Source organism: Pipistrellus hanaki (assembly GCF_964339955.1).
Source record: "Pipistrellus hanaki genome assembly, chromosome: 1".
Lineage (NCBI taxonomy): Eukaryota > Metazoa > Chordata > Mammalia > Chiroptera > Vespertilionidae > Pipistrellus > Pipistrellus hanaki.
This window is the reverse complement of record NC_140503.1, coordinates 61467727-61493820: the sequence shown is the minus strand read 5'-3', so window position 1 is coordinate 61493820 and position 26094 is coordinate 61467727. Positions and strand designations below refer to the sequence as shown.

The following is a 26094-nucleotide window of genomic DNA, read 5'->3' as shown; positions in this document are numbered from 1 at the left end:
CAGTCCGCAGACCGATGCTCTACCACTGAGCCTAACCGGCTTCGGCAAGAATGTGTTGCCCTTTAAAAAAAATAGACTGTATTGAAGGTCCTTTTCTACATCATAAAGGATGTTGGTATTAAGGAGAATATAACTACCATGCCTTCCAGTGCTTTGACAAAACCTCAGATGTGTGGCCTTCTGGCCAAGTGTCTGATTTTATATTGTTGTCAGAGATATCAATGTATATGTTTGCTGTGGCTGAACCAAGAAAGAAGACATATAGAGATTTCTACTGAAATTACGATTCCATGAAAGATTTTGAGGAGATGAACAAAGCTGGTATATTGCAGAGTACAAAGTGATTTTCAAATGTAAAGAATTTCTTTGGGTTGAATTCCATGGAAGTGTGTTACTGACCCGTGTTCTAAACTATGAAACATGAATATTGAGCATGTAATAGTTTTTCATACATAATTACATCTGATATATATATAAATTTATGATTTTTTTATTGATTTCAGAGAGGAAGGTAGAGGGAGATAGAAAGATCAATGGCAAGAGAAAATCACCAACTGGCCGCCTCCTGCATGCTCCTTACTAGGGATTGAGCCTGCAATCTGGACATGTGCCCTGACCAGGAATCGAACCATGACCTCCTGGTTCATAGGTTGATGCTCAACCAGTGAGCTATATCAGCCTGGAAGGAATAGTTTTTCTTGATAGACAAACAATTAACGAATTTTTAAAAATGTGTTGAGTAGGCTAAAGTTAGTGTACTAGATTTGGTGCCTCAGACAGGCCCAAGGACAATTGGCAAGTGTGGTGCCCTAGAACTAGACTGCCTCTCCGTGAGTAGACTGAGAATCCATCCACATCTCCAAGCACAGAAGGCTCTTGGGGACCCTTCTGGGAAATAGGTTTTAGCTATTATGTCCCAAGATGTGTTTTTTGGCAGCCACAGGGCATGTCTTTCCAACCTAATTTAAACTAAAATGGTCCTTCGAGATGAGGATTTAAACAGTCCCTCAAGGAGTAGTTTGATTTCTCCAATGAGACAGTAAGAGAAAAGCAGTGACCCTAAAACTATCCTAATTAGTTCTGGGCTTCCCCTGACCAGAAACTGGCCTGGACTAGGAGTAGATCACCTTGCCACAGATATAAACACCAATGGTTCTGGTTCAGATTGCCCTCCTAGGGCCTCTGAGACTCTCTTAGCAGAGTTCAGTCTAGCTTGTTTACTTGACCATTCAAATCAGAAACCCATTCCCCCGAGGCAACGCCAGTGCAGGGAGTCCAGACAACACTAGAGGAGACCGGACTGGAGTGACAAGCAAGACATTCTGTAGCAAGGGGCAAGCTTCAGTGACAAGCAAGAGGCTTACAGGGCGATCTGAATTTCACATGGCATCACCTGGCAGAAAGACCAGTAAACTATTTGAGGTTAGCTCTGTGTGCGCTATGGGGACTGCAGACATGTGGGATAACAATAGTGACGATGAGGGTGATGGCGAATATCTTGTGTGGCCACGTCCTCTCAGAATCTCTGAGCACTTGACACATGTTTCCCTTTCATCTCTGTGGGAGTTGTGGCTTAATGATAATAATTAGAGTACTCCAAGCATCTGTGCTTTGCAAAACACAGAATTAAGCCATGTTTCTGCCTCCTGAGCTCATAGTCTGTATGAACTGGCAGACATTTGGGTGGGGGTGGAGTCCTGTGATAAAGAGAAGAACGTGATAAAATGCAAAGATCAGGGATATAATTAGTCATCTAATTGATACCTAACATTTTTCTGGCTCTTGGTGGATCAGAGAGGCCTTTCTTTCATGCCTGCCAAGTCATGAAGATCAGTGACCTCTCCTGAGTACCATCCACCCAAGAGCCAATCTGGGGACCTAAGGTTTTATCTTGTAAACGGAGCCTTTATGGATTAGGGGAGTGCTTTTTCCGCTGTGGCGCGAACAGAGCTTTAACCCCTTCATTTTCATTCCGTGGTACCAGCAGATTGAGCCCTGTTAAAAGGAAGTGATGCACACTGGCTTTTCCCTACATGATCAGGGGGCCTGGGAACCTGGCAGAGTCAGTAGCCCATTCTCCTGAAGACAGGGGCATTAGAAACGTAGTACTACAGGATGGTCCCGAGTACCTTTAATACCTCCTTTCCAACCCCACTTTGTCCATAACATGCCACTTCTGTCTTGCTCTAACAGGTGACCTTGGAAAAGGTGCTTGGAATAACAGTGTCTGGAGGCAGAGGACTTGCCTGTGACCCCCGGTCTGGTTTAGTTGCCTACCCAGCTGGGTAAGTACCTTGGAAGAGGGCTTATTGCATGGGGAGTTCATGGCCATGCTAAACTAGTCGGAATGGACAGGAGTTTCCTGGTATCTTCTGGGAGATACATCCAGGTTAATGTTTTGGTGCCATTTTTGTAAAGGAGTTACAGCGCCAGGTAAAGGCTCTAGCTTTTTGGCTATCCATTCCCACCCATACATATAGATTGAAATTTTATATTATACACAGCTCCAAAAACCATCTTTAATACTTACCTTGCAGTAATTTTTAAAAACAGCTTTGTCGCCGAAACCGGTTTGGCTCAGCGGTAGAGCGTCGGTCTGCGGACTGAAGGGTCCCAGGTTCGATTCCGGTCAAGGGCATGTACCTTGGTTGCGGGCACATCCCCGGTAGGGGGTGTGCAGGAGGCAGCTGGTCGATGTTTCTCTCTCATCGACGTTTCTAGCTCTCTCTCTCTCTTCCTCTCTGTAAAAAAATCAATAAAATATATTTAAAAAAAAAACAAAAAAAACAATGAAGAATTATTTAAAAAAACAAACAAAAACAAACAAACAAACAAAAAACAGCTTTGTCGAGATATAATATATATACCTTACAATTCACCTATTTAAAATTCGCAACTCAGCCTGGCTGGTGTGGCTCAAATGGTTGAGTATCGTCCATGAACCAAGTGATCACTGATTCAATTCCTGGTTGCATACTCAGTCCTCAGTAGGAGGCGTACAGGAAGCAGCCAATCGATGCTTCTCTCTCAAAGCAGTTCGCTCAAGGCCACACAGCTAGTGTCTGTATTGGGATTCCAACTCAAGTAGTCTTGACTGCAGAGCTCTTACTTTTTTGTAAATCGTCACTTGAGGCCATCAATGTTTCTATCTCTTTCTCCCTCTTTCTCTAAACAAAAATCATGAAAGCATATTTAAAAAAAATTAAAAGACACAATTCATTGGCTTTTAGTATATCCTCAGATTTTGCAGCTATCATCACAATCAATTCTAGAACACAGTCATCACCCTAAAAAGAAACCCCATATTCTTTAGCAGTCACTCTCCATTTCCCCCTAAGATCTCTAGTCTTCAGCAACAACTAATCTATTTCTATCTATATAGATTTTCCTATTCTGAATATTTCATATAAATGGAATCATATCATACCTGGCCTTTTTTTAAAAAAAAATATATTTTATTAATTTTGTACAGAGAGGAAGAGAGAGGGATAGAGAGTTAGAAACATCGATGAGAGAGAATCATCGATCAGCTGCCTCTTGCATACCCCCTACTGGGGATATGCCCGCAACCAAGGTACATGCCCTTGACCGGAATCGAACCTGGGACCTTTCAGTCCCCAAGCCGACGCTCTATCCATTGAGCCGAACCGGTTTCGGCAATACCTGGCCTTTTGAGACTTTTTTCATGGTCCATACATGTTGTAAGAGGCATCAGAACTTCATTCCTTTCTATGGCCAAATAGCCTTGCATTAAAGATAAAGTACCACATTTTATCTCTTCATCAGTTGATGAGCATTTAACCATTGTTTCTGCTTTTTGGCTCTTATGAAAAATGCTGCTCTGAACATTTGTCTACTCTAGTCACTTTGAGAGATGTCAGCGCTGTTAAAGTAAAAACCATTCAAGCCTATAAAGAATTTTTGTGAGTTTATTTGAGCCAAACTGTTGCCAATTGCCAGGAAGCAGAATCTCAACATATTGAGATAATGCTCCAGAGAATGGTAGTTTTTCACCTATTTTTAGACATTATAATCAAAGGAGGAGATGTAAATGGGTTACATGAAATCCGTTGGTGTTAGATTAGGGAGGGCATGTCTTTCCAACCAAATTCAGAGGCCATAGGAGGGCAATCTGAACCAGAACCACTTTGGTGATAGATTGCTTTCCCCTGGAAGCAAATCGGGGAAACCTCTGGGATTGGGTAAAAAGAAAAATGATAGACTCATGCTTCTTTTGCATAGGTGGGTACAGGATAGTTAACATTCAACAATTAACATAATAACAATAACATTGGGGCAATCTGTGGTCTGGACCCTGGTATCATTTGTTGTGCCCTGAGGGGTCTGGAAAAAGGGAAGTTACAAGTTACCCTGGCATTCCATAGGTAAGTTATCTTAGTTGCAATTAGACAGACAGTAGTCTTAGTAAAGATGGAAAATTGATCTTTGGAAAGATACTGGCCTAGGACATAACTACCTACTATAACCTTTTTAATAAAAGATTTTAATTTCAAATAATCCTTTGTGGTTACTTTAGGTCTATGAGTTCACAAGGCTGCCATGCAAGCCTCCCCTGAGCTAGTCATGTTAGCCCGTGGCCCCTTTTTGTCTACAGTGCCTGGAAGAAAAGCAGGATTCTGGGACTGTTCTTTCCCTGCTGCCTTTTCACTCCTCTGCTGCTGCAGGCGAGAAGCCCTTAGCCATCATTTCTTTAGGCTTTTGCAAAAGTGTTTCTTTTGGAGGCTTGGGGCCCCTCCTGCTTCTGGTTCTGTCAGCCTCTGTTCTTTGCTCCTGGGCCATTGCCCTCCCTCTCTTGCCCCACCCTCAGATTGGGAATGCCAACTTCTCCAGTATGAGTTACATAGTGTGAGTTGCACAGTGTAGGTTTTGTACCAGATATGATTTTCATAGTTTTATTATTCTGTCAAGAAAGCTACCTTATCAAGAACTTATTCTGTGCCAGGCACTTTGTTAAGCTTTTACAGGAGCTATTTATTTATTGCTCAGAGCAGCCCTGTGAGCTTGGTACTGTTATCGTCCTATATTTTAGAAACTAAGTTTCAAAGAGCTTAAGCAGTTCGATCAAGGACACACAGCTAGTGTCTGTATTGGGATTCCAACTCAAGTAGTCTTGACTGCAGACCTCTTACTTTTTTTAAATCCTCACTTGAGACCATGCTTATTAGAGAGGGGGGAGAGAGAGAGGGGCGGGGGGGGGGGGGGAGAGGAGAGAGAAACATCAATTGGTTGCCTCACGTATGTGCCCTGACTGGGGATGGAGCCTGCAACCTTTTGGTGTACGGGACTAGGCTCCAAACAGCTGAGCCACACTGGTTAGTGCAGCTCTTTTAAAACGGGGGAAGACCACACTTCCTGCTCATTTTTAAAGCTGCTTTCCTCCTAAGCTGTCTACTTACCATTTGAATGAGAAATGCACAGTCTCTGCAGGGAGACCTCTGCCCCTGGGTTCTGGTCAGTGTCTCTCCTGAGTGACCCTCTGGCGCTTGCTATCTGGTGGGGATGCTATGGGAGCTGCACTGGCTTTGTACCCTGCAGAGGCCGAACTGGCTTCCTTCTCGCCCTCTAGAAGCAAGTTGATAAATGACTTCTGTTGTTGGATACCCTGTGCAGCCTGCCTCAGGGGAATTCCACTCGTGCCTGCCTCTGCCTGGGAAAGCTAGGTTCCTTCTTGTTGGAGGTGGGCCGCTGGCTAGGAAGGCCTGCGCCTTTGCTCATTGCATGTGAGCCTGTGCTCTGCCTTGGAGTTGTGGAGCCCTGCTCCCCCTCATCCACATACACCCGGGCCTGGCGCCTTTAAGGGTGTGTGCTTCTGTTTCAGGCAGGCCCCAGCCTGGCTCCTGTGCCTGCCAGTCCTTATCCTCCCAGGTGTTGTTTGGAAGATCCCTGCCGTGACCTCTGGTAGATTTCCTCAGTGTGCTTGTCTTGGGCCAGCCTTGAGCAGTGCCCCAATCTACTCCCTGACCTTTTTATTTCCTAAAACTTTAAATATTCTCTTTGCAAGTGGCCCCTTTTTGGTTGTTTAGTTTTGCTGGGGCTCCCTGATGTGCCTCTGGGGTATCTGGGGGCTACTAGGCAGCTTCTTTTCCTCCCTCCCTTTCTTCTCTTCTATCTGGTGATCCTAACACCCTTACCCCACCCCCACTCTCTTGTTCCTACTGAGCTTGTTGTTCTAGGAACAGCTCAGGTATCCTAGAAACAAGAAGAGAAACACACACACACACACACACACACACACACACACACACACACGAAGAAGAGAAAACGAAGCTCAGAAATTTCTCCCAGAGGCCTAGAGGCAAATATCAAACGAAAACAAAGTTTTCTGGAAGGAAATGAAACCGCTCAGGGAGGGTGAAGTACAGGAGGATGTGTGTCAGGCAGAGGTGGGCTGAAGTCTCTGGGCAGAGACCCGTCAGTTTTAGTGGCTCCAGCATCTCTTCTCCAGAGTTCTTTTCATGTTGTCTTCCCCACAGGAAGGCTGCCCCTCACCTGTCACACTGTAAGCCCCCCTGCCCTAGGAGCCAGGCTGGTCCCAGACAGCCCCTTTGAATGATTAGTTTAGTGGAACACCTATAATTGGGCCCCTTCCCTAGCTGGTTCGGTAGAAGGTTCAGGGGCTTTAGAGCCCAGTATTGCTACTGTGGAGCCAGTTAGTTTTAAACCGGGCACAAAACGGGTCCAGGCTGCCTGGCACTACTTGAGCCAAATTAAACTGAGACAAGATTGAACCATATATGAGCATTTATTCCAATAATACCGGCAGTATGGAGAGAGCAGCAGATCATCCTGTAAATTCTGCTGTAACCTCCCCTACTAACTGCCGGAGTAGATATTATCAATAGTTTATAAGTTTGTAAATAATCATTAAACAACTGTGGTTCTATGCTTGTTGTGTGCCCTTCCCCCATCAAGTTCTGAGAAAGTGTTTCTCTTGTCCCCAGTGCCAGGGCCTGGCCTGGGTGAATGCTATGAGCTGAGGAGCTACTGGGGTGGAAAGTATCCTGGAAAGGTGACTGACCCCGTCCTAGCTAGGAGGAGAGGAAACTCGGCTCTCTGGAGAAGGTCCTTCCTTTAGTTAGTCCATGCCAGAATTTATGTTGAGATCCCCACCTTCAGAGCACTAGAGCGGGTGTGAAGGCATAAAATTTCCTTCTAAATTGTGTCCTAGTGACATCTGAGCTGAAGGAGCATAGAACTACCTTCTTATTCTCTGTGGCACGCCCTATGTAGGGGCCACGGAGAGACTGAGAGAAAAGGATGCCTGACTTGGTACCCTGAGGGATGGGAATCATGTGAATAAGGTATACAGGGTCTTTGTGGGGTTTAGGTTCAAGAGAGCAAGCAAACATGAGCATATCTATACTAATAAAAGCCTTGGGGGTGATCAGGCCAGCAGGGGATGGCAGTTGAGGGCAATCAGGCAGGCAGGGGAGGGGTTAGGGGGTGATCAGGCTGGCAGGCATGTGAGCAGTTAGGAGCCAATGGTCCCGGATTGTGAGAAGGATGTCCAATTGCTGGTTCAGGCCCCATCCCTGTGGAATTGGGCCTAAACTGGCAGTTGAACATCCCCTGGAGAGGATGCAGGCTGGGCTGAGGGATTTCCCCCGGCCCCATATACAAATTTCTGCACCAAGCCACTAGTCTACCCTGTTCCCCAAAAATAAGACACTGTCTTATATTAATTTTTGCTCCCAAAGATGCGCTGGGTCTTATTTTCAGGGGATGTCTTATTTTTCCATGAAGAAGAATACGGTACACATTTATTGTTAAATGAAAATAAAGGAAATTTATTACCTGTATATGGTACGGTAGTACGGTAGTTGTCAACACAAACCAGACAAACTGTGAGTCCTAGAGTATCAAGAATTTACTCATTTATTCAGTGACAATCATGTCATCATCTTCTGGAACATCATAACAATCCAATTCCTGAATTTCCTGAATTTCTTGTGACTCCATTTCTTTCAGAATCAGTGGACCAAATCTCTCATGTTTAGCCTAGGGGGGCCTTATTTTTTGGGGGATGCCTTATATTTCACTCAGAAGGAAACCTGTAAGTAGGTCTTATTTTCGGAGGATGTCTTATTTTCGGGGAAACACAGTATATATAAAAGCCTAAGTGACCATTACAACCGACCAGTCGCTATGATGTACACTGACCACCAGGGGGGCAGATGCTCAATGCAAGAGCTGCCCCTTGGTGGTCAGTGCGCTCCCACAGCCAACTTCCCGCCATCCCTTCACCGCCCCCCAACCCCCTGCCAGCTGGCCCTGATCAGGGCTAGGCAAGACGGTCCCAACCAGGCCAAGAGACCCCACCCATGCACAAATTTGTGCACCGGGCCTCTAGTAGACAAATAAATGAGCAAGATAATATTAGAGAGTGATGAATGTCCCAAGAAAATAAAACTGGGTGATGGAAGAATCAACATGTGAAGTTCGACACCGAAGTGTTCCAAGTGGAGGAAACCTCAAGTGCAAAGGTCCCAAGGAAAGGAGGAATACATTCACTTGTTTGAGGAGCTAGGTAGCATGGTGTTTAGACCATAATGACTGAGAGAAGGAAGCTCAGACACTGCCACTTTGACTTGGCTTGTAAGTCTTGAAGCTCACAGAGATTCACCTCTTGTTCTGGAAGAAAATATGTTTAGAGTCCACAGAAAGAGGCGTAATGGTAGCTCTATACTGGTGGCCATGTTATTTACTGGGTTATTACTGTGGATAAAAGGGCCACATGCTAAGCTATGATGGGTAATCATGTCCTAGGCTGGTATCTTCTCCATGGTCAATCTTTACCTTAACTGAGCCTATTGTCTTTTTGCATCTAAAATAGCATATCTGTGAAATGTCAGAGTAACTTGTAACTTCCCTTCTTCCAGACCCTGGACCCCTGGGGCAAACCAAATGTGCCTGGGTGTCTGGATGGAGAGCACAAATGCCTTCATTGTTATTGTTATGCTAATTGATGACTGTTAACTACCCTGTACCCAACCAAGTAAAAGAAGTTTGTGTCTATCATTTTTCTTTTTATCCAGTCCCAGAGGTTCCCCCTACCCCCAAGCTTTGCTTTCTCCTGCCTCCCTAATCTATCACCAATGGATTTCAGGGAACCTATTTATGTCTCTTACTTTGAATGTAATCTATAAAACAAGGTGAAAAACCACTGTTCTCAGGAGCATTATCCCAATCGGTTGAGATTTTGCTTCCTGGCAATTGTCGACAGTTTGGCTCAAATAAACTCACCAAATTTTTTTTACAGGCTTGAATGTTTTTACATTAACATTACTAAGCCTTTTCTCATGGTGGTGGTGGTGTGGGGGTGGGGTCATAAAGTTCAGAAACAGATGCAGTGGGTCTCCCGGCCTGGCCCAAGAGGGTTACTTATTTGGAAAGCTTTGGAGTCCAGGTATCTAAAGAGGACCACACCAAGGGTGCACTAGGAAACATCCTAGACTCATTATCTCTGGGAATAATTAAAGCTATAAGATTTCCCCTTTGGGGGGTGAATCTGGAGGGACAGTTTGTAATTGCACATCTTGATGAGGGTCTAATGAGTCACTGGTATGCAGCAAGTCCAAATGGGAAGCTACAGTTGGGGTACCTGCTGACTCCCTGGATAGCCCTGTCTTGTACTTGGGCACCAGAGTATCTTCATGGCTAGGAGCACCATGCGGGTTACTTCGCACATGATCATCTTCAGTCTCCCAACAATTCTTTGAGGTAGATATTATTTCTGTTTTACAGATGAGGAAATTGAGGTCCAGAGAAGTTAAGGAATATGCCTAAGATCACACAGTATGCTAGCAGACAGGTCTTTCTGACCACAGTTTTCTTGTTTCCATCATCACATTGCCCTCAAACATCAGCGTGTCCTAAAAGCCTGAGATGGGGAGAATCATGGACCATCCTTAGGTCCCTAGTGCACAGGTCTGCTGCTTAGGAGGCTCCTTGGCAGTTGGGGCTCTGAGAGTTGGTAGCTACTAGAAGCATAAATATTTATTCACTCATTCAGAAATATTTATTGAGTGCCTATCCTCTAGGCCCTGTGGGTGTAACAGTAAATAAAACAGATAAATACCACCTTCGCAGAGCTGGCAATCTACTGATGAAGTTAACTGTGTAGAGTATTGATGTGTGTTATGGAAAAAGTATAAGCAATGAGCTTTGAGAAGGAATAGGGACTACGGGGGCTGTGAAGTAGTCATGTTAAATAGGGCTAGAGAGTGACATTTAAGCAAGGCTTGAAGGACCTTTGGTGTGTGAGAGTCACCTGATTTTACTTGTTCTGAAACAAATTATAAAGCACAGGATCTCTGTTCGAACCTTCTGTGTCTTGCTCCCTGTATTCATTGCTTGTCTCAGGATTTATTTGTTTCTGCCTTCTGGAGGACGGAGAGTGGTCGGAGGCAGATCGTGTGGGAATGCTGGGCTCTTTGTTATGGCAGCAGGCCTGGACCTGTCCACGGGAGGGGGTTGTTGAGGGTTGGCTTTTTCTGATTCAGAGAAGTTCCTGGGCAGAGAGCCCAGCACCTGGTACTGGTGCTCCATGTGACTCCCGGCTGAGGCCTGAGGGACTGAGGCCTTACTGTCTCTCTGTGGGAGTGAGCAGTCTTCCCGCACCTGCACCCTGGGGTTCTGAATTACGGGACTCAGCTGGTTGGGCCAGCCCAGCCCTCGTCGTGTTGAGGATTTCAGCCAGCACTGCTGCCAGGGCCTGTGAAGATGACTCTTGCTGTGCTGGGTTGGGTCTAAGGACTAGGAGGCCAAGGGCCAAATATCATGCAAACTGAGCCCCACCCTCTCTCCCTGGCAGACTGAGGAGCTTGCTCAGAGGTTAAAGAAGACTGAGAAGACACGCACACAGTGTTTTGTTGTTGTTAATCCTCACCCAGGGATATTTTTTCCATTGATTTTTTTGCTTGTTTTAGAGAAAGTGGCAGGAAGAGAGAGAGGGAGAGGGGAGAAGGAAGAGGAGAGAGAGAAACACAGCTTCCCATAACCACACCCCTCAACCTTCTCTCCCCATCTCCTAACCTTTCCTTGTTCTCCTTTCCTCCTTTCCCTTTTTCTTTTTTTTTTCTTTCTTTTTTTAAATATATTTTATTGATTTTGTACAGAGAGGAAGGGAGAGAGATGGAGAGTTAGAAACATCGATGAGAGAGAACATCGATCAGCTGCCTCTTGCACACCCCCTACTGGGGATATGCCCGCAACCAAGGTACATGCCCTTGACTGGAATCGAACCCGGGACCCTTCAGTCCCCAAGCCGACGCTCTATCCATTGAGCCAAACCGGTCTTGGCTCCCTTTTTCTTTTTAAATGTAATTTTTATTGATTCAGAGAGGAAGGGAGAGGGAAAAACTTCAATGATGAGAGAAAACCATTGGTTGGCTGTCTCCTGCATGCCCCCCACTGAGGGTTGAGCCTGTAGCCCGGCATGTGCCCTTGACTGGAATCGAATCCAGGACCCTTCAGTCTGCAGGCCAACACACTGTCCACTGAGCCAAACCAGCTAGGGCTCTCCCTTTTCTTTTTATACCAACTTGCAGTCTCCTGCTTCCCTTTCAGAATGCCATGTCGGGAGAAGTTCTATTTATTTATTTATTTATTTATTTATTTATTTATTTATTTTTATCCTCACCCGAGAATATGGCTTTTTAAAAAATTGTTTTTGAGAGAGAGAAACATTGATGTGAGAAGCATCAATTGGTTGGCTCCTGTACACACCCCAACTGGGGATCAAACCCACAACCTTGGTATGTGCCCTGACTTGTAATCAAACCTGCAACCCTTTGGTGTATGGGATGATGCTCCAATCAACTGAGCCCCCCAGCCAGGGCTATTTTTCATGTTTTTTTTTTTGTTTGTTTGTTTTTTGAGAAAAAAGAATTACATCTTTATTTTCATCAACCTTTAACAAACATTTAGCATTTCCTTCTATTTTTTTTTCAATTATAGTAGACAGACCTTGTTATATTAGTTTCAGATGTACATTCAGATGTAAACATCATATACCCATTTCACACCATACATAGTTATTACAATATTATTTACTAGATTCCTTATGCTGTACTTTATATCCCTATGACTATTCTGTAAAAACCAATCTGTACTTCTTAATCCCTTCACCTTTAGCTCGAGTGCACATACATACACACACACACACACACACACACACACACACAGGGCTGGGAACCTGTAACCCAGGTACGTGCCCTAGACTGGGAATTAAACCGAGATCCTTTGGTGCACGGCTGTCACTCTGAACACTGAGCCACACTGGCCAGGGCCCACGTCGGTGCTTTTGAGGTCTGTTCTCTTGAGAGGACCTCAAAAAGCTGGGCACAGGGGGAACTTTGGATGTCTTTGCCAAGTTCTGCCCTCACTTCAACATCTGCATTGTTGTTCCCACGGGTGTGATAATGAGTTGTCCTCTTTATTCCTTTTTACAATTTTGGCCTCCCACTCCCTTCCTCGTCTGATATGTTGTGTGTTGTGTGTGTGGAGGGGAGTGGAGTGGGCACAGTCCTGCACAGTACACATGTAGGTGTACATGTGGGAGGCCTCACCTCTCTTTGGCGCACAAATGCTTGACACGTGTGTATCCAAGTCTGTGAACCAGCTATACACCATGGCTTGTATTGCCCAAATCATGTACTCCTACTTCCTGTACCCCTTCCTGGGCTGTGTGTGAGGACTGTGGGAAGGTCTGTGTCCCAGCTGCCCTTTCTGAGTATGGCCAGAGATGGCGCTGGTGTTTAGGGACCCCTTTCACCCTCATGGGGCTGCAGAGATAGACCCTGTGGGCAAGGAGAGGAAGCAAGAACAGGTTGCAGAAGAAAGCAGCCCCTTACCCTTAGTGGCAAGCGGAGCCTCTCTGCTGGGACTGGAACCCCAGGTGGCCCGGGAGCGCCTTGGGGAGCTGGGGTTTGGTGCTAAGTCTGTTGTCTCACTCATCTCCCCAGGTGTGTGGTCGTGCTGTTCAACCCCCGGAAACACAAACAGCACCACATCCTCAACAGTTCCAGGTAAGTGGTCTGGGCCCTCAGAGAGCAATCTCTCTTCCTGTGGACCTGTTTGGGCCCCAAGGCCAAAGAGGGGAATGCCACATGTGCCATTGATGGCTACCGGCCTTGCCTTTTGAGGGAACTGTGAGGGAGCAAGGCTTAGGCCAGGCTGCCAGTGGCCCTCTGAGCCTGCCTCATCTCTTGCAGGAAAACCATCACTGCTCTTGCCTTCTCCCCTGATGGCAAGTACTTGGTCACTGGAGAGGTGAGTGAGGAGAAGGGGCTACAGTTCCCTGAAGAGGGCGGGTGGTCTGCCCTCAGCTGAGAGCTACAATTCTAGGCCTAGTTAGGGCTGCTGCATCTTTGGCTTCCAAAACAGAAGCCAAATGCTGGTGTTTGCTACACCTTAAAACAGTGGTTCTTAAGCTTCAGAGTGGATCCGAATCACCTGGGGGGGCTTGTTAAAGTGCACAGTGGTAGGCCTAACCCCAGTTTTTGATTCTGTAAGATTTGTATGAGGCTCCAAAATTTGTATTTCTAACAAGTTCCCACATGCTGATCCTGCTGGTTTGGGAAGCACTTTCAAAACCACTGCCTTAAAATATTCCTTATCCCCAGCGGCCCCTGCTGGGCACATGAGGACTACCTCTTTCTGCTAGTGGGGCGGAAATAGGCATGAATAGTAGTAGTTCTCAACCCTGGCTGCCCATTGAATCACTGAAGGAGCTTTGAACAAAAAAAAGATGTAGACCCTCACCCGGAGATATTTAACATAATCGGGGGCCATTTTCTCCCTGATACTTACTGTTGTCCTGAGACATTGTTGTTTCCTCTCTACCTTTGCCCTGTATAGCACTCTGCTCTTGACTCTTGGCAGAAAGTCATTAGAGAGATTGTATCCAGTAGCTGAGGAGGCGAGGGCCCCCACTTTGAAAGGTTAGTGGGGTCTCTATGCTTCTGGCCCTCACTTCCAGTTCTTCCTCCCTGCAGAGTGGGCACATGCCAGCAGTGCGGGTTTGGGACGTGGCTGAGCGTAGCCAGGTGGCAGAGCTGCAAGAGCATAAGTATGGTGTGGCTTGCGTGGCCTTTTCCCCTAGCGCCAAGTACATTGTCTCCGTGGGCTACCAACACGACATGATCGTCAACGTCTGGGCCTGGAAGGTGAGTGGGCTGGGTGGGCTGGGCTGGCAGCCTCATGAGGGTTCAAGGGCCAGTTGGGGATCCAGGAAGATACTGACCTGAGTCCCTTCACTCTACTCTGCTAATCTCATCTCATTCTAGAAAATGATCTGAATCAGAAAATAGCAACTATAGCCAAGCATGTTGGTAGAAAGGGGTTAGCTTCATGCCTTTTAGGACTTACGTAGGAAATTAATCTCTTCAACTCCTCTGAAAAGGGATTCTTCATCTCTACCCTCCTTTTTTTCAGACCAATAAATCATGAAAAGAAAGGTCTTTTTTTTCAAAGCTCAGAGTCAGAATCTTGATTCTCCCTTTGGCTTTCCCTCCAGAAAAACATTGTGGTGGCCTCCAATAAGGTGTCCAGTCGGGTGACAGCCGTGTCCTTCTCTGAAGATTGCAGCTACTTTGTCACTGCAGGGAACCGACACATCAAATTCTGGTACCTTGATGACAGTAAGACCTCAAAGGTGAGATGCTGAGGCTGGAAATAGCCAGCAGGGTCAGGGCCTGCTCATTTGGGCCCTTTGCTGTTTGCTCAGCAGCTGCACGGAAGTTCTGGAGGAGCCACATGCTCTCAGGACCGCGGGGTAGTCTCAAAGAGCAAGGGGGCCTAGTTTCTGGGGGCGGGATCTGGGGGTGGATGGGTGGGCAACAGTGATGTCTCCACAGGTCAATGCCACTGTGCCCCTGCTGGGTCGCTCAGGGCTGCTGGGGGAGCTGCGGAACAACCTGTTCACTGACGTGGCCTGTGGCCGAGGGAAGAAAGCAGACAGTACCTTCTGCATCACATCCTCAGGACTGCTGTGCGAGTTCAGTGACCGGAGGCTTCTGGATAAGTGGGTGGAGCTGAGAGTGAGTACCCGTGGCTCAGTTGGTTGGGGCTGTGCATGTAATGGCTCAGGTAAGAATTGATACCTGTGGCTTATACCAGGGGCTGAGCCCCTGTGCATGCAGGAGGGGACCCCAGGAGAGAGAAGCTCGGCCCAGTTTCAGCCCAAGGAGATCTGTATAACTGCCTCCTCTCTGCTCTCTTTCTGTCTGTCTTTCCCCTGCTTTCCTCTTGTGCTCAGAACACAGACAGCTTCACAGTAAGTGATCCCTAGACTCTCCTGTCCTTCTTGTGCTATTTCTTTCTCTTTGCTGGGCTTTTCCTGCTTTGTTTTCTTTGCCAAAATCTCTAATACCTTAGGAGGGTCCCTGACTCCCATCCCCCAAAAGGCTCATGACTGTGGGCCCTCTGGCCACCTGCTGCTGGAGGGAGGGGCATCTCTGGTTAACAGTTGATGGGCTCAGGCCAGAGCAGCTGGGCCGCTGCCTTGGCTGGTCTCTCCCCTTGGAGGGGATTGTGAAGGAGGGGTTGGCAGGTGGCCTCTACTGACCCGAGCCCCTCTGCCTGCAGACCACCGTGGCCTACTGCATCTCTGTGAGCCAAGACTACATCTTCTGTGGCTGTGCTGATGGTACCGTGCGCCTCTTCAACCCCTCTAACCTGCACTTTCTCAGCACCCTGCCCCGGCCCCATGCCTTGGGGACAGACATTGCCAGTGTCACTGAGGCCAGGTGAGCTGTGTGGGCCCCTGCATCCGTTCACAGCCTCATGCTGTGCTCTGCCTTTAGGGAACAGGTGAAGAGTATCAGTGCCCCTAGGATAACCAGAATACCTCTGTAGACAAACAAATTTGGCTGTATTGGTACTTGTTGCAACTAGGGAGAAATGGGGGCTATTTTAAGTGTAGGGGTATTGTAAGATTTGAGATATTATGTGAGGTGATTTTAGAAAGGTGCAGGGATTGAAATTTTGCTCTGTTAGATGCTGTCAGAAAGTGGGGGCAATTCTATAATTAGTCATCCTAATAATTTTTACCTTAAGAAGCGGGACTAAAGCTATAATTGGTAAAGCAGCAGCAGTCAATCCTGACAGACAGGAAAGGGTGGCATTTGGTTATTTTTGTGGTCTGCTCGGTGATCTTGTTTTTATCTCTGTCAGACACAATGGCAGCAGTCTTGTTTCATTTTGCTCTGCCATGGCCATAGAGTGACCCCGGGTGACGTTAGTGTTCTGTGACATTGTGTTCATCAGGAGAACACCACGGCCCAGTGGCTAGTGCCAGGTCAGCTCCCAGCTGACGGCTGTCAGGGGCTGTTAGGTCTTTCTCAGGCAACTGCTTTCAAACCTGCGTGTCTGGAGAGGGCTCCCATGCCCTGCACCTTCCTTCGTGGGTTAGTTTCTGTTCTCACTCCTTTCAGTCCTCCATTTTATCAGCTCCGCACTTACCAGTTTGCTTACCTTCTTCCCCACAGTCGCCTCTTCTCTGGAGCAGCCAATGCCAGGTATCCAGACACCATCGCCTTGACCTTTGATCCCACTAATCAGTGGCTGTCTTGTGTATACAACGACCACAGCATTTATGTTTGGGATGTGAGGGACCCCAAGAAAGTGGGCAAGGTGTACTCGGCTCTCTATCATTCCTCCTGCGTCTGGAGTGTAGAGGTATGTAGGCTGGGATGCTGTTGTGAAGACGGAAAGTGGGATCCCCAAGTATAACGTTATGTTCCCGCTGCCTCCTTGTTTCTCTAGCAACATCCCTGTATCTCCACCTGTCTTCAGATGGTCCTGATGATTGAGCTTGAATTTTATGCTTCTATATCTTAGGCTTCTTCCAATGTGGCCCTGTCCATTCTTAGCTTTGCCTTATCTGAGGCTCAGTGATTTTGGACAAGTTAATGAACTTGACCGAACTTCAGTTTCCTCTACTGTAAAGTGATGTACCTGATTCACCTAATTGTTTTAAGAAGTAAATGAAATAATGTTAAGTAGGAGACATAGAAGAGTCCCTGGTATATGGTAGGTGCTTGGCTAACGTGCTTTCCCTTAGTGATTATGAAGAACATCTAATAATTATGGCTTGCTTACTATGTGACAGACACTAGGCTAAGTCATTGCCAATGAGATTATTCCTTCAATCTCATTCCCTTTTTCCCTGGGTGAAGGACTGCTCCCTACTTGGAGATCTGACTTGGTTCCCTCTGCCCCTTCAGGTCTACCCAGAAGTGAAGGACAGCAACCAAGCCTGCCTCCCCCCCAGTTCCTTCATCACCTGTTCCTCAGACAACACCATCCGCCTGTGGAACACCGAGAGCTCCGGGGTGCACGGCTCCACCCTGCACCGCAATATCCTCAGCAATGTGAGCCCTGCGGCCTCAGGGCCCGCTCTATTCTTAGCATTCCCACCCTCAGCCTTCACACCTTCTCAGGAAAGGGGCCCCCAGACCTGGGTCTTCCAGCTCTGATTTGACTGGTCCCTTTAAGCCAAAGGCTTATCTTGTCCAGCAATCCTCTTCCCTTGCAGTTATATTGGCTCAGGCCTGCCTTACCCACTTCTTCTCTGCATCTGCTCCACCAGGACCTCATTAAGATCATCTATGTGGATGGGAACACTCAGGCCCTGCTGGACACTGAGCTGCCTGGAGGAGACAAAGCTGATGGGTCCCTGATGGACCCCCGTGTGGGCATCCGTTCTGTGTGCATCAGCCCAAACGGACAGCATCTAGCTTCGGGGGACCGTATGGGCACGCTCAGGTAATGGCAGGCCTGGGGTGGATGCTGACTGTGTCTCATGGTACAGGCTGGGGACTTAGGTCCCCAAGGACAGAAAAGTTTGGTTCAAAAAGATTGGGGGAGATATTTATATACAAGGGAAAGGTAACCTCACAATGCAGAAACCATCCTCAAACAATGATCAAGCTTAATATCTTCATGTCAGCATCATGAAGCCCATAATATGATATAGTAATAAGGACATAGCATTGTTTCTGTGGTATTTTTGCCAAAAAAAGCATACACTCATTCCAATCATGAGAAGACATCAGACAAACTCAAAGTGAGGTACATGTGACAGTACCTATATTGATCAGTACTCTTCAAAAGCGTCAGGGTCATGAAAGGTGAGGAAAGACTGAAGAACTATTCAAGACTGAAAGAGGCTAAAGATAAATATCAACTAAATGCAATTGAATAGGATCCTTGATTCAGAAAAAGAACGTTGTGGAAAAACTGGTGAAATTCAAGTAAAGCTTTTTTATTATTAGTATTGTATGAATGTAAATTTCCTGGCTTTGGTCATTGTGTGCATTTGGGAAAGCTAGGTAAAGGAAATATGGAAACTGTACTTATTACAACTTTCTCTAAGCCTAAAAAAAAATAGTAAACGTTGGCAAAGGTTGGGGGAGAGGTTGTAGCAGAGAAAACAGCGTGAATCCTCTTTCTGAACCTGGCAATGACCTCTCCTCATTTTTGCAGGGTGCACGAGCTGCAGTCGCTCAGTGAGATGCTGAAGGTGGAGGCCCATGACTCAGAAATTCTGTGCCTGGAGTACTCCAAGCCAGACACAGGTCAGGAGGATACCCGGTCCCTAGCCCAGAATGGCACCGGGCTCCTCCCATCCTGCTAGTGCCACTTACTCTGTCCTGGCTCTTGGATGTGAGACTGAAAGTCCTTTGAGTCATTTGGTGACTTTGCAGGTTTGGAGGAGGACAGCTCCATCTCTGCTCCCTGGGGCTCAGTTACTGCAGGCCTCTTTGCCTGGCTCAGGTAGGGGCCTGCTCTGGGCACTTGTGGGCTGACGAGTTCTTCTAACCCCAGGTCTGAAGCTGCTAGCGTCAGCGAGCCGGGACAGGCTGATCCATGTACTGGATGCTGGACGGGAGTATAGCCTACAGCAGACTTTGGACGAGCACTCGTCCTCCATCACTGCTGTCAAGTTTGCAGGTGGGGGCTGGGTAATTGAGACACATTCTGCCACCTACCACCATCATCCTACCCCTCTCCCCACTGCCACCCACCTTCCACCTCTTTGGCTATCATGGGGAATGTTGGACAGCTGCTGGAAGGCCTGGGGCTGGATGGGAAGGCAGGTGGAATGTAAACTCTTCGTCCGGGGCATCCTGAGCCAGCCAGGTTGGCTGAGGATAGGGTAAAGGAAAGCCCAGGTTTGGAGGGAAGCATCCTATTTAATTGGTTGTCCCAGTCATGTAGAGTAGCTCAGTAGGGGGGAAGTATGGGGGAAAGGCAGAGGAAAAGCTGGCCCCGCGTGGTGAGATCAGTGGGCATAACTAGGCCTCCCTCTTCTGTAGCCAGTGATGGGCAAGTCCGCATGATCAGCTGTGGAGCAGACAAGAGCATCTACTTCCGCACTGCACAGAAGGTGAGGGGATGGGTTTCCGTGAATGGCGCAGTGCGGGTGCTGGGGGTCTCTCCCGTTCCCGGACCTGAGGTTATGAGAGGTGAAGAGAGAAAGCAGAGCTCTCTGGGCCTGGTGAGACATTTGGGCTTGGGGTCTGTCCCTATGCTCCACCCCTGCAGTCTGGAGATGGAGTCCAGTTTACACGGACACACCACGTGGTACGGAAGACGACCCTCTATGACATGGACGTGGAGCCCAGCTGGAAGTACACGGCTATTGGCTGCCAGGACCGAAATATTCGGTGGGCATCTTCTTTTCAGACCATCTGACCACATTCCTTGATGCCCAAAGGGGTCAGCTCTAGACTCCTCAGTCCCCATGTCTGCCTTTTTGTCCAGGACTTTGTGACCCCTTGAGCCTATGGAATGAGTACTTTGCCTCACCCAAGGGTGGTGGTCCCTTTGGTTAGGGGAGTGGCTCCTATAGAGGACGTGGGCATGAATTCTGGCATTTCTGCCACTCAGGTGTGCTTGATGGTGACTCCTCATGTGACTGAGAATGTGCTTCTTCACAGGATCTTTAACATCAGCAGCGGGAAGCAGAAGAAGCTGTATAAAGGGTCGCAGGGTGAGGATGGCACCCTGATTAAGGTAAAGGCCATAGATGGGCTCTGGGCCAGAGAACAGGAGGATGGGGTGCTAGGTGGAGGCGAACCAGTGCTTCCCATTTCTCCCAGCTGTGTGTCCCCCTCCTCAGGTGCAGACAGACCCCTCAGGGATCTACATTGCCACCAGCTGTTCTGACAAGAACCTCTCCATTTTTGACTTCTCCTCAGGCGAGTGTGTGGCCACCATGTTTGGCCACTCAGGTGAGTGTAGCCCCAATACTCTACCACTGGAACTTGACTCTCTTCCTTTAGTTTTTTGGGACTTATCAGAACTACCTGGCCCTCCCTTCCAACCAACCCCAACCTCCACTGTTGGAATAGAAGCTTGGCTGGGACTTCAGGAGCTCATAGGCCATATTCTTTGTTCTTCACAGAGATTGTCACTGGCATGAAATTTAGTAATGACTGCAAACATCTCATCTCTGTGTCGGGGGACAGGTGAGCAGAAGCCACACCACATCTTCTCTCCCCGCCCCCGCCCCCTCTTCACCTCATGATGTCTCTGGGAAGCAGGGCTGGACCTGAGCCAGCACTGCAGGGTGGCTCTGGTCTCCTGGTCAGCCCATGGAGAAGGGGAACTAATGGTGTTGCTGCCCCAGAGTTCTGCCCTCCCCCCACCCTCACACAAGGCTGTGGCTCTCCCCAGCTGCATATTTGTGTGGCGCCTGAGCTCTGAGATGACCATCAGCATGAGGCAGCGTCTCGCTGAGCTGCGCCAGCGGCAGCGAGGGGTCAAGCAGCAAGGACCATCCTCTCCCCAAAGGGCGGCTGGACCCAGTCGGTGAGAACAGAGTATGGGATATGGGCCAGCAGTGGGTGGGCGTCCACGTTGCTTGCTGTCATCTTACTGCTCCTCTTTGCTCTGGACCTGCCATTCAGCAACTCTGTATCCCCCAATACCTGTTTGTCACATGAAGACATATGACATTGCTCTCTCTTCCCATGACCTTCCTTGTCTTGGACTCAGGCACGAGGCCCCGACGATGCTCTCTTCTGGACCAGCTCTCTCATCAGACAGTGACAAGGAGGGAGAAGATGAGTGCACTGAAGAAGAAGAACTTCCAGCTCTGCCCATCCTTGCCAAGGGCACCAAGAAAGAACCAGGTCTGTGGAGGTCTGGATGGGGCTAGACAGGCACCAGTGGGTGTAGTGGCTGGGACTGTGGGGCTAAGAGCAATGTGAGCTGAGGAAACTGGAGCATCATTGTGGCCACATAGGGTATGGACTGGTGTGGGGCCAGGGCTCTGGGGTGGGTGGGCAGGAGACATTCCCTGACTGCCTGTCTCTGTCTAGCCTTGGTGCCCAGCCCAGCCCTGCCCCGAAGCCTGTCCCACTGGGAAATGAGTCGGGTGAGTCACCATTGTTAAAATGCCCTTCCAGTGTTGCAGGGGTGAAGGAAGGTGAAAGCGGGCTCTCCGGGCTTGGCAAGGCATTTGCCTGTGGGGTCTTCCCACATGCTCCACCCTCTGTGTCCAAGGAAGAACCTGTGGGAGGAGTTTGGGTGGCTAGGTGGTCCCAGGTTGGGATGATAAAGCTCAGGTGTTTCCTTCCTGTGGGCCAGATGAGGGGCCCCCAAGGATTAGTCACCGCTAGGGGAAGCACTCCACTTGTTCAGCTGCCTGGGGGCCTGGGAGTAAATGTGAACAAAGAACAGGTTGAGGTGGGGAGTAGAAAGGGGGTTTCTGAGTCAAATGGTTAAAGTTCAAGAAAATCAAAGACCCAAAGAGCAGAAATGTGGAGGAACTGTAGTTCTAAAGATCCCAGGTGAGGAGGTAAGTTCAAAACTTCCAGATGGTTGGTGTAGCCAGAGGGGGGATAAAGGCTTTCAGAGCAAGGCCCAAGGCAGCTCAGTCCTCACTCGTCCATGTCGGGATTTCAAGCGCGAGCGCCTTTCACTGTCCCGCGGCAGTCACCTGGGAGGCGGGTGTGGTGTCCCTGTGCGCTGGGACCAGGCCAGGCGTCTCAAGGCTGGGCAGTGGGTTTGTTGTTGGTGCTGTGGACTTGGGGTCCTTGTTGGGGCTGAAATTATGAGGTGTCCATAATACCAGATGAAAACCTAGACCAGAAGGTTCTCTAAGACAGGGCATAGAGTGGAGCTAAGAGTATGAACTCTGGAGCCAGACTACCCGAGATATAACCTACAGGCAGGCCACCTACTCTCTGTGGGACTTGGGCAAGTTACTTAAGCCTGCTTTGCTTCACCTGTAAATATGGGGATAATATTAGTATCTACTTCATTAGATGGTTGTGAGGTTTGAATGAGCTAATACAAGAAAAGTGGCTGGCACACAGTATGTGATATGTGAATGTTTGCTAAAACTCTTGTGTGATTGGCTTGATACTATTACACCTCTCACACTCTTGCCCCACACCAGGCACAAGAGACAGTGGAGTTCCTGGGTCCAGTTCCTGCAGCCAACCAAGGACCCAGGAGAAGGGGGCGCTGGGCTCAGTCAGGCGCGGAGCTGAGCGTCCGCTCCATGCTGGACCTGCGGCAGCTGGAGACACTGGCTCCGAGCTCCAGGGCTCCTAGCAGGGACTCTCTGGCCAGGACCTCATCTGGTTCTGGGAAGCATGGTCAGCAGGCCCCTGAGACCTTACAGGTGAGCCAGCTTCTCCTCGTTCCCTAGAGATCTCCAGGCAGCCTTAGCCAACAGCTGGAACTGAGCGCTGGCCCAGTGATGCTCGCTTTGCCCCTGAGGCACATGGGTAACCCACATTGCAAATTCAGGGTGGGGCTGACCGGCTGTGTGATTGTCTTGGGAGAGGTTCCTTGGGAGGCTGAAGATGTTACATGGTGGATGGAGGTTTGCAGTCAGAGTGCTAACGTAGTTCTTCTAGAAGCTCAGGAACACCAGCCTGGCTTCCTGTGTCTATCCTTAGTTGGGATATTCAGCTTTTCCCAGAGTTGGCACCCACCAAAACCTCGTCCACTTCTCTTTCCCAGAGCCTCTGTCATATCAACCCCAGTAATACCCCTTTGTGTGTTTCCAGAATGAAAAGTCCCCTCAGCCTCACCCTTCCCAACCCTGTTCCTGCCCCCACATTATCCGGTTGTTGTCCCAAGAGGAAGGGGTCTTTCCCCAAGATCTGGAGCCTACACCCACCGAAGATGGTATTGTCTACCCGGAGCCGAGTGACAGCCCCACCCTGGATACCAGGCAAGGGTTCTGCCACCACCAGACCCCTGGGGACATGCAGCCCACTGTCTTCCCTTCCCTTGGGGCTTGCCTATCATGTCACCACTTCCTCATCCCCAGTCCTGTCACAGGTGGGGGAGGAGGAAGGCAGAAGTTCAGGGGGGCTGCTGCTAAACCCTGCTCATTCCTCCTCCACTGCTGGCCTTCCTGGCAGTGAGTTCCAGGTGCAGGCACCAGCTCGAGGGACTGTGGGAAGAGTGTATCCAGGCAACAGGGGCTCAGAGAAGCACAGCCCTGACAGTGCCTGCTCTGTGGATTATAGCAGCAGCCGCCTTTCCAGCCCTGAGCACCCCAATGAAGGTGAGGCTGCAGCCTTGAAGGAGGCCCAGAACCAGGCAGGTCAGTGGGCTGAGGTGGCGTGGAGGCTCTGCTGGCAGATGGGTACAGCATGGTGCCTTTGTCCCCTCCTCCGCTTCTAGACTCTGAAAGCACGGAGCCCCTGAGTGTGGATGGCATTTCCTCAGACCTCGAAGAGCCAGCTGAGGGCGAGGAGGAAGAGGAGGAAGAGGAGGGAGGCACTGGTCCCTATGAGCTGCAGGAAGGCAGCCCCCGGACCCCGGACCAGGAGCAGTTTCTAAAACAGCACTTTGAGACTCTGGCCAATGGGGCTGCTCCAGGTGTGGTCACAGGGCTGATGTAGGGCCTCCAATCAGCACTGCTTCCCTCTGCCTGGCTGAACGGGAAGGTCCAAGGGCAGGCCATGCTCTGCGGTTGCCTTCTCTAGGGGGTAGAATCTGGGGCAAGGGTTTGCTTCAGTTCACAATTTCTGTCACCCTGGCAGGGGGCCCAGTCCGGGTACCAGAGAGGACAGAGTCTCAGAGCATCTCTTCACGATTCCTTTTGCAAGTGCTGACGCCCCCACTCAGGTACTCCCACAGCAGCTCTCCCTCTGCCGCAGGAGCTCCCCTCTCCTGACCTCCCAGCCCTGCCCCTGGGGCAGCATGGAACCCTCCTCTCCCTAAGGCCTCCCATACCCACCGGCATTTTGCACTCCTACGTTTTAGGACAACCGCCTTGGCTGGCTTTATGCCTGCCCGCCCTCTCCTAGTGCTCTCTAGTGCTGTGAGCGTGTCTCCCATCTTCCTCCTCCAGTCCTTCTTCCGTGTTTCCTCCCTGTAGGGAACCGTCCCCGTCTTCCTCAAGCCTGGCACTGACGTTGCAGCCAGTCCAGGTGCCGCAGGCTTCTGGTGAGCAGCTGAGAGGCACTGGTGCTAATCCTCCAGGAGCACCCCCCGAGGTGGAGCCCTCCCCTAGAAACCCCGGTCCGCAGGCAGCCCCTGTGCTGTTCCCTCGCCGCCGAGTCAATGCGGACAGCAGCTGGATCTCCAAGAGCATGGCCACAGCCAACCCCTTGTGTGGACTCCAGAAAGCCCCGTCCATGCAGAGCCTGGCGCCACAGGGTGAGGGGCTGGTGGGCTCAGCGCCAGGGCGTGGGACGTGGGGCGTGGAGCATGAGCTGCTGGAGGAAGGAGGGCCTGATGCCGCCCCCTGTGCCCTCTGCTTACCTCTGGGTGTCCTTTAGTGCAGCGCTCGCCAACCTTGCGGACCTCGCGGACCACCGGTTGGTGCCCACTGCTCTAGTGGGCGTGTGCAAGGCTCAGCGGGTCTTTGGGAATGGAGCCTTGGCGTCTGAGACACCTTCATTACCACCTGACCCGCATATATTCTGTCTCTTCTGTAGGTGGGGCTCTTCTGCCAGGCCCATCGCACTTGCGGGAGATGGAAGCCCAGGAGGGCCTACGTTCCCTGCCCCAGGCTGATGACCGGCTGTCTCTGTCTCGGCCCCACTCCTACCAGAACCCCACCACCAGTTCCAAGGCCAAGATATCCCGCAGCATCTCTGTTGGGGAGAACCTGGGCCTGGCGGCTGAACCTCAAGCTCCTGCCCCCATCCGGGTCCCACCACTCAGGCAGCTGGCCCTGCCCAGCCGGGCTCACCTGGTCCTGGACATTCCAAAGCCGCTGCCTGATCGTCCTTCCCTGGCCACCTTCTCACCTGTTACCAAGGGCCGGACCCCTAGTGAGGCAGAACAGCCTGGCTCCCCAGTGGGCCCAGGAAAGGCTCACAGTCCATCTGAGAGACAGGCCTGTTTAGGGGAGGGTACCCCTCCCTGGCCTAGGACCGAGTGCCAGGTTCAGCCTGGGTCCTACAGCCCTTGTGCCCAGCACCTGCCGGTCGGCAGCCTCCTCCAAGACCCCGACATCTTGCAGCCCCCACCCCCTGAGAAGACTCCCAGCCCCATGGAGTGCACCAGGCCAGGGGCAGCCCTGAGCCAGGCCTCAGGTGTGCACAGCTCCCCAGCTTTCATCTCCCGCCCCATCCTTTCTCTCCCGTCTCTGTTGGCCGCTCTCTGGCTCCATTCCATTTCTGTGCGTCCAGCCTCTGGCGTTTTTCGTCCTGTCTGCTCCTGTCTCGCTCCATAAGTCACACCCCTGATGGTGAGACACTCCTGCCAATCTTCATGATCTCTCTGACCCACTTGACCTCAGTGCCCTCTGGCCTCTGGGACTGGCCCTTTCCTTTGGACCTTATTTTCTGTTTGTCGGGAGGGCGTTGGGAGGAAGAGGCAAGAGGAAGAGACTGAGGGCAAGTGGAGGGGGTATGGTGCTGGAGGGTAGCCTGTCTTGCTCTGAGCAGCCATGGGTGGGGAGGCCAGAAAGGGCAGGTTGGCTGGGCCTGAGCTGTATCTGTCTCTTCCAGAACCAGTGGTGAGCCTGGAGCAGTGCGAGCAGCTTGTGGCAGAGCTCCAGGGCAGTGTGCGCCAGGCTGTGCAGCTCTACCACTTGGTACGTGTTGGGCACCCACTGGTGGGGAGACAGGGCACGTCCGGAGT

At 49.8% G+C, this 26094-nt stretch overlaps 1 protein-coding gene across 3 annotated transcripts in view; it reads left to right on the top strand.

Annotated features, from left to right (window-relative positions):
• Window positions 1–26094, top strand: part of MAPKBP1 (mitogen-activated protein kinase binding protein 1) — a 61804-nt gene that overhangs the window by 32771 nt on the left and 2939 nt on the right. Inside the window, exons 3-30 of one of the 3 annotated variants that reach the window (XM_084904454.1) lie at window positions 2194–2285; window positions 12987–13049; window positions 13236–13293; window positions 14019–14189; window positions 14540–14677; window positions 14880–15080; window positions 15610–15770; window positions 16512–16701; window positions 17250–17396; window positions 17615–17790; window positions 18511–18602; window positions 18853–18978; window positions 19344–19414; window positions 19573–19694; window positions 19968–20043; window positions 20150–20261; window positions 20435–20498; window positions 20707–20841; window positions 21028–21164; window positions 21354–21409; window positions 22436–22663; window positions 23055–23221; window positions 23415–23560; window positions 23680–23877; window positions 24042–24126; window positions 24380–24660; window positions 24942–25544; window positions 25962–26047. In XM_084904454.1, the coding sequence (XP_084760580.1) occupies window positions 2194–2285; window positions 12987–13049; window positions 13236–13293; window positions 14019–14189; window positions 14540–14677; window positions 14880–15080; window positions 15610–15770; window positions 16512–16701; window positions 17250–17396; window positions 17615–17790; window positions 18511–18602; window positions 18853–18978; window positions 19344–19414; window positions 19573–19694; window positions 19968–20043; window positions 20150–20261; window positions 20435–20498; window positions 20707–20841; window positions 21028–21164; window positions 21354–21409; window positions 22436–22663; window positions 23055–23221; window positions 23415–23560; window positions 23680–23877; window positions 24042–24126; window positions 24380–24660; window positions 24942–25544; window positions 25962–26047 (4182 nt within the window). The remainder of the gene's footprint in view (window positions 1–2193; window positions 2286–12986; window positions 13050–13235; window positions 13294–14018; window positions 14190–14539; window positions 14678–14879; window positions 15081–15609; window positions 15771–16511; window positions 16702–17249; window positions 17397–17614; window positions 17791–18510; window positions 18603–18852; window positions 18979–19343; window positions 19415–19572; window positions 19695–19967; window positions 20044–20149; window positions 20262–20434; window positions 20499–20706; window positions 20842–21027; window positions 21165–21353; window positions 21410–22435; window positions 22664–23054; window positions 23222–23414; window positions 23561–23679; window positions 23878–24041; window positions 24127–24379; window positions 24661–24941; window positions 25545–25961; window positions 26048–26094) is intronic. The other 2 variants (XM_084904455.1, XM_084904456.1) reach the window with 2 other exon arrangements.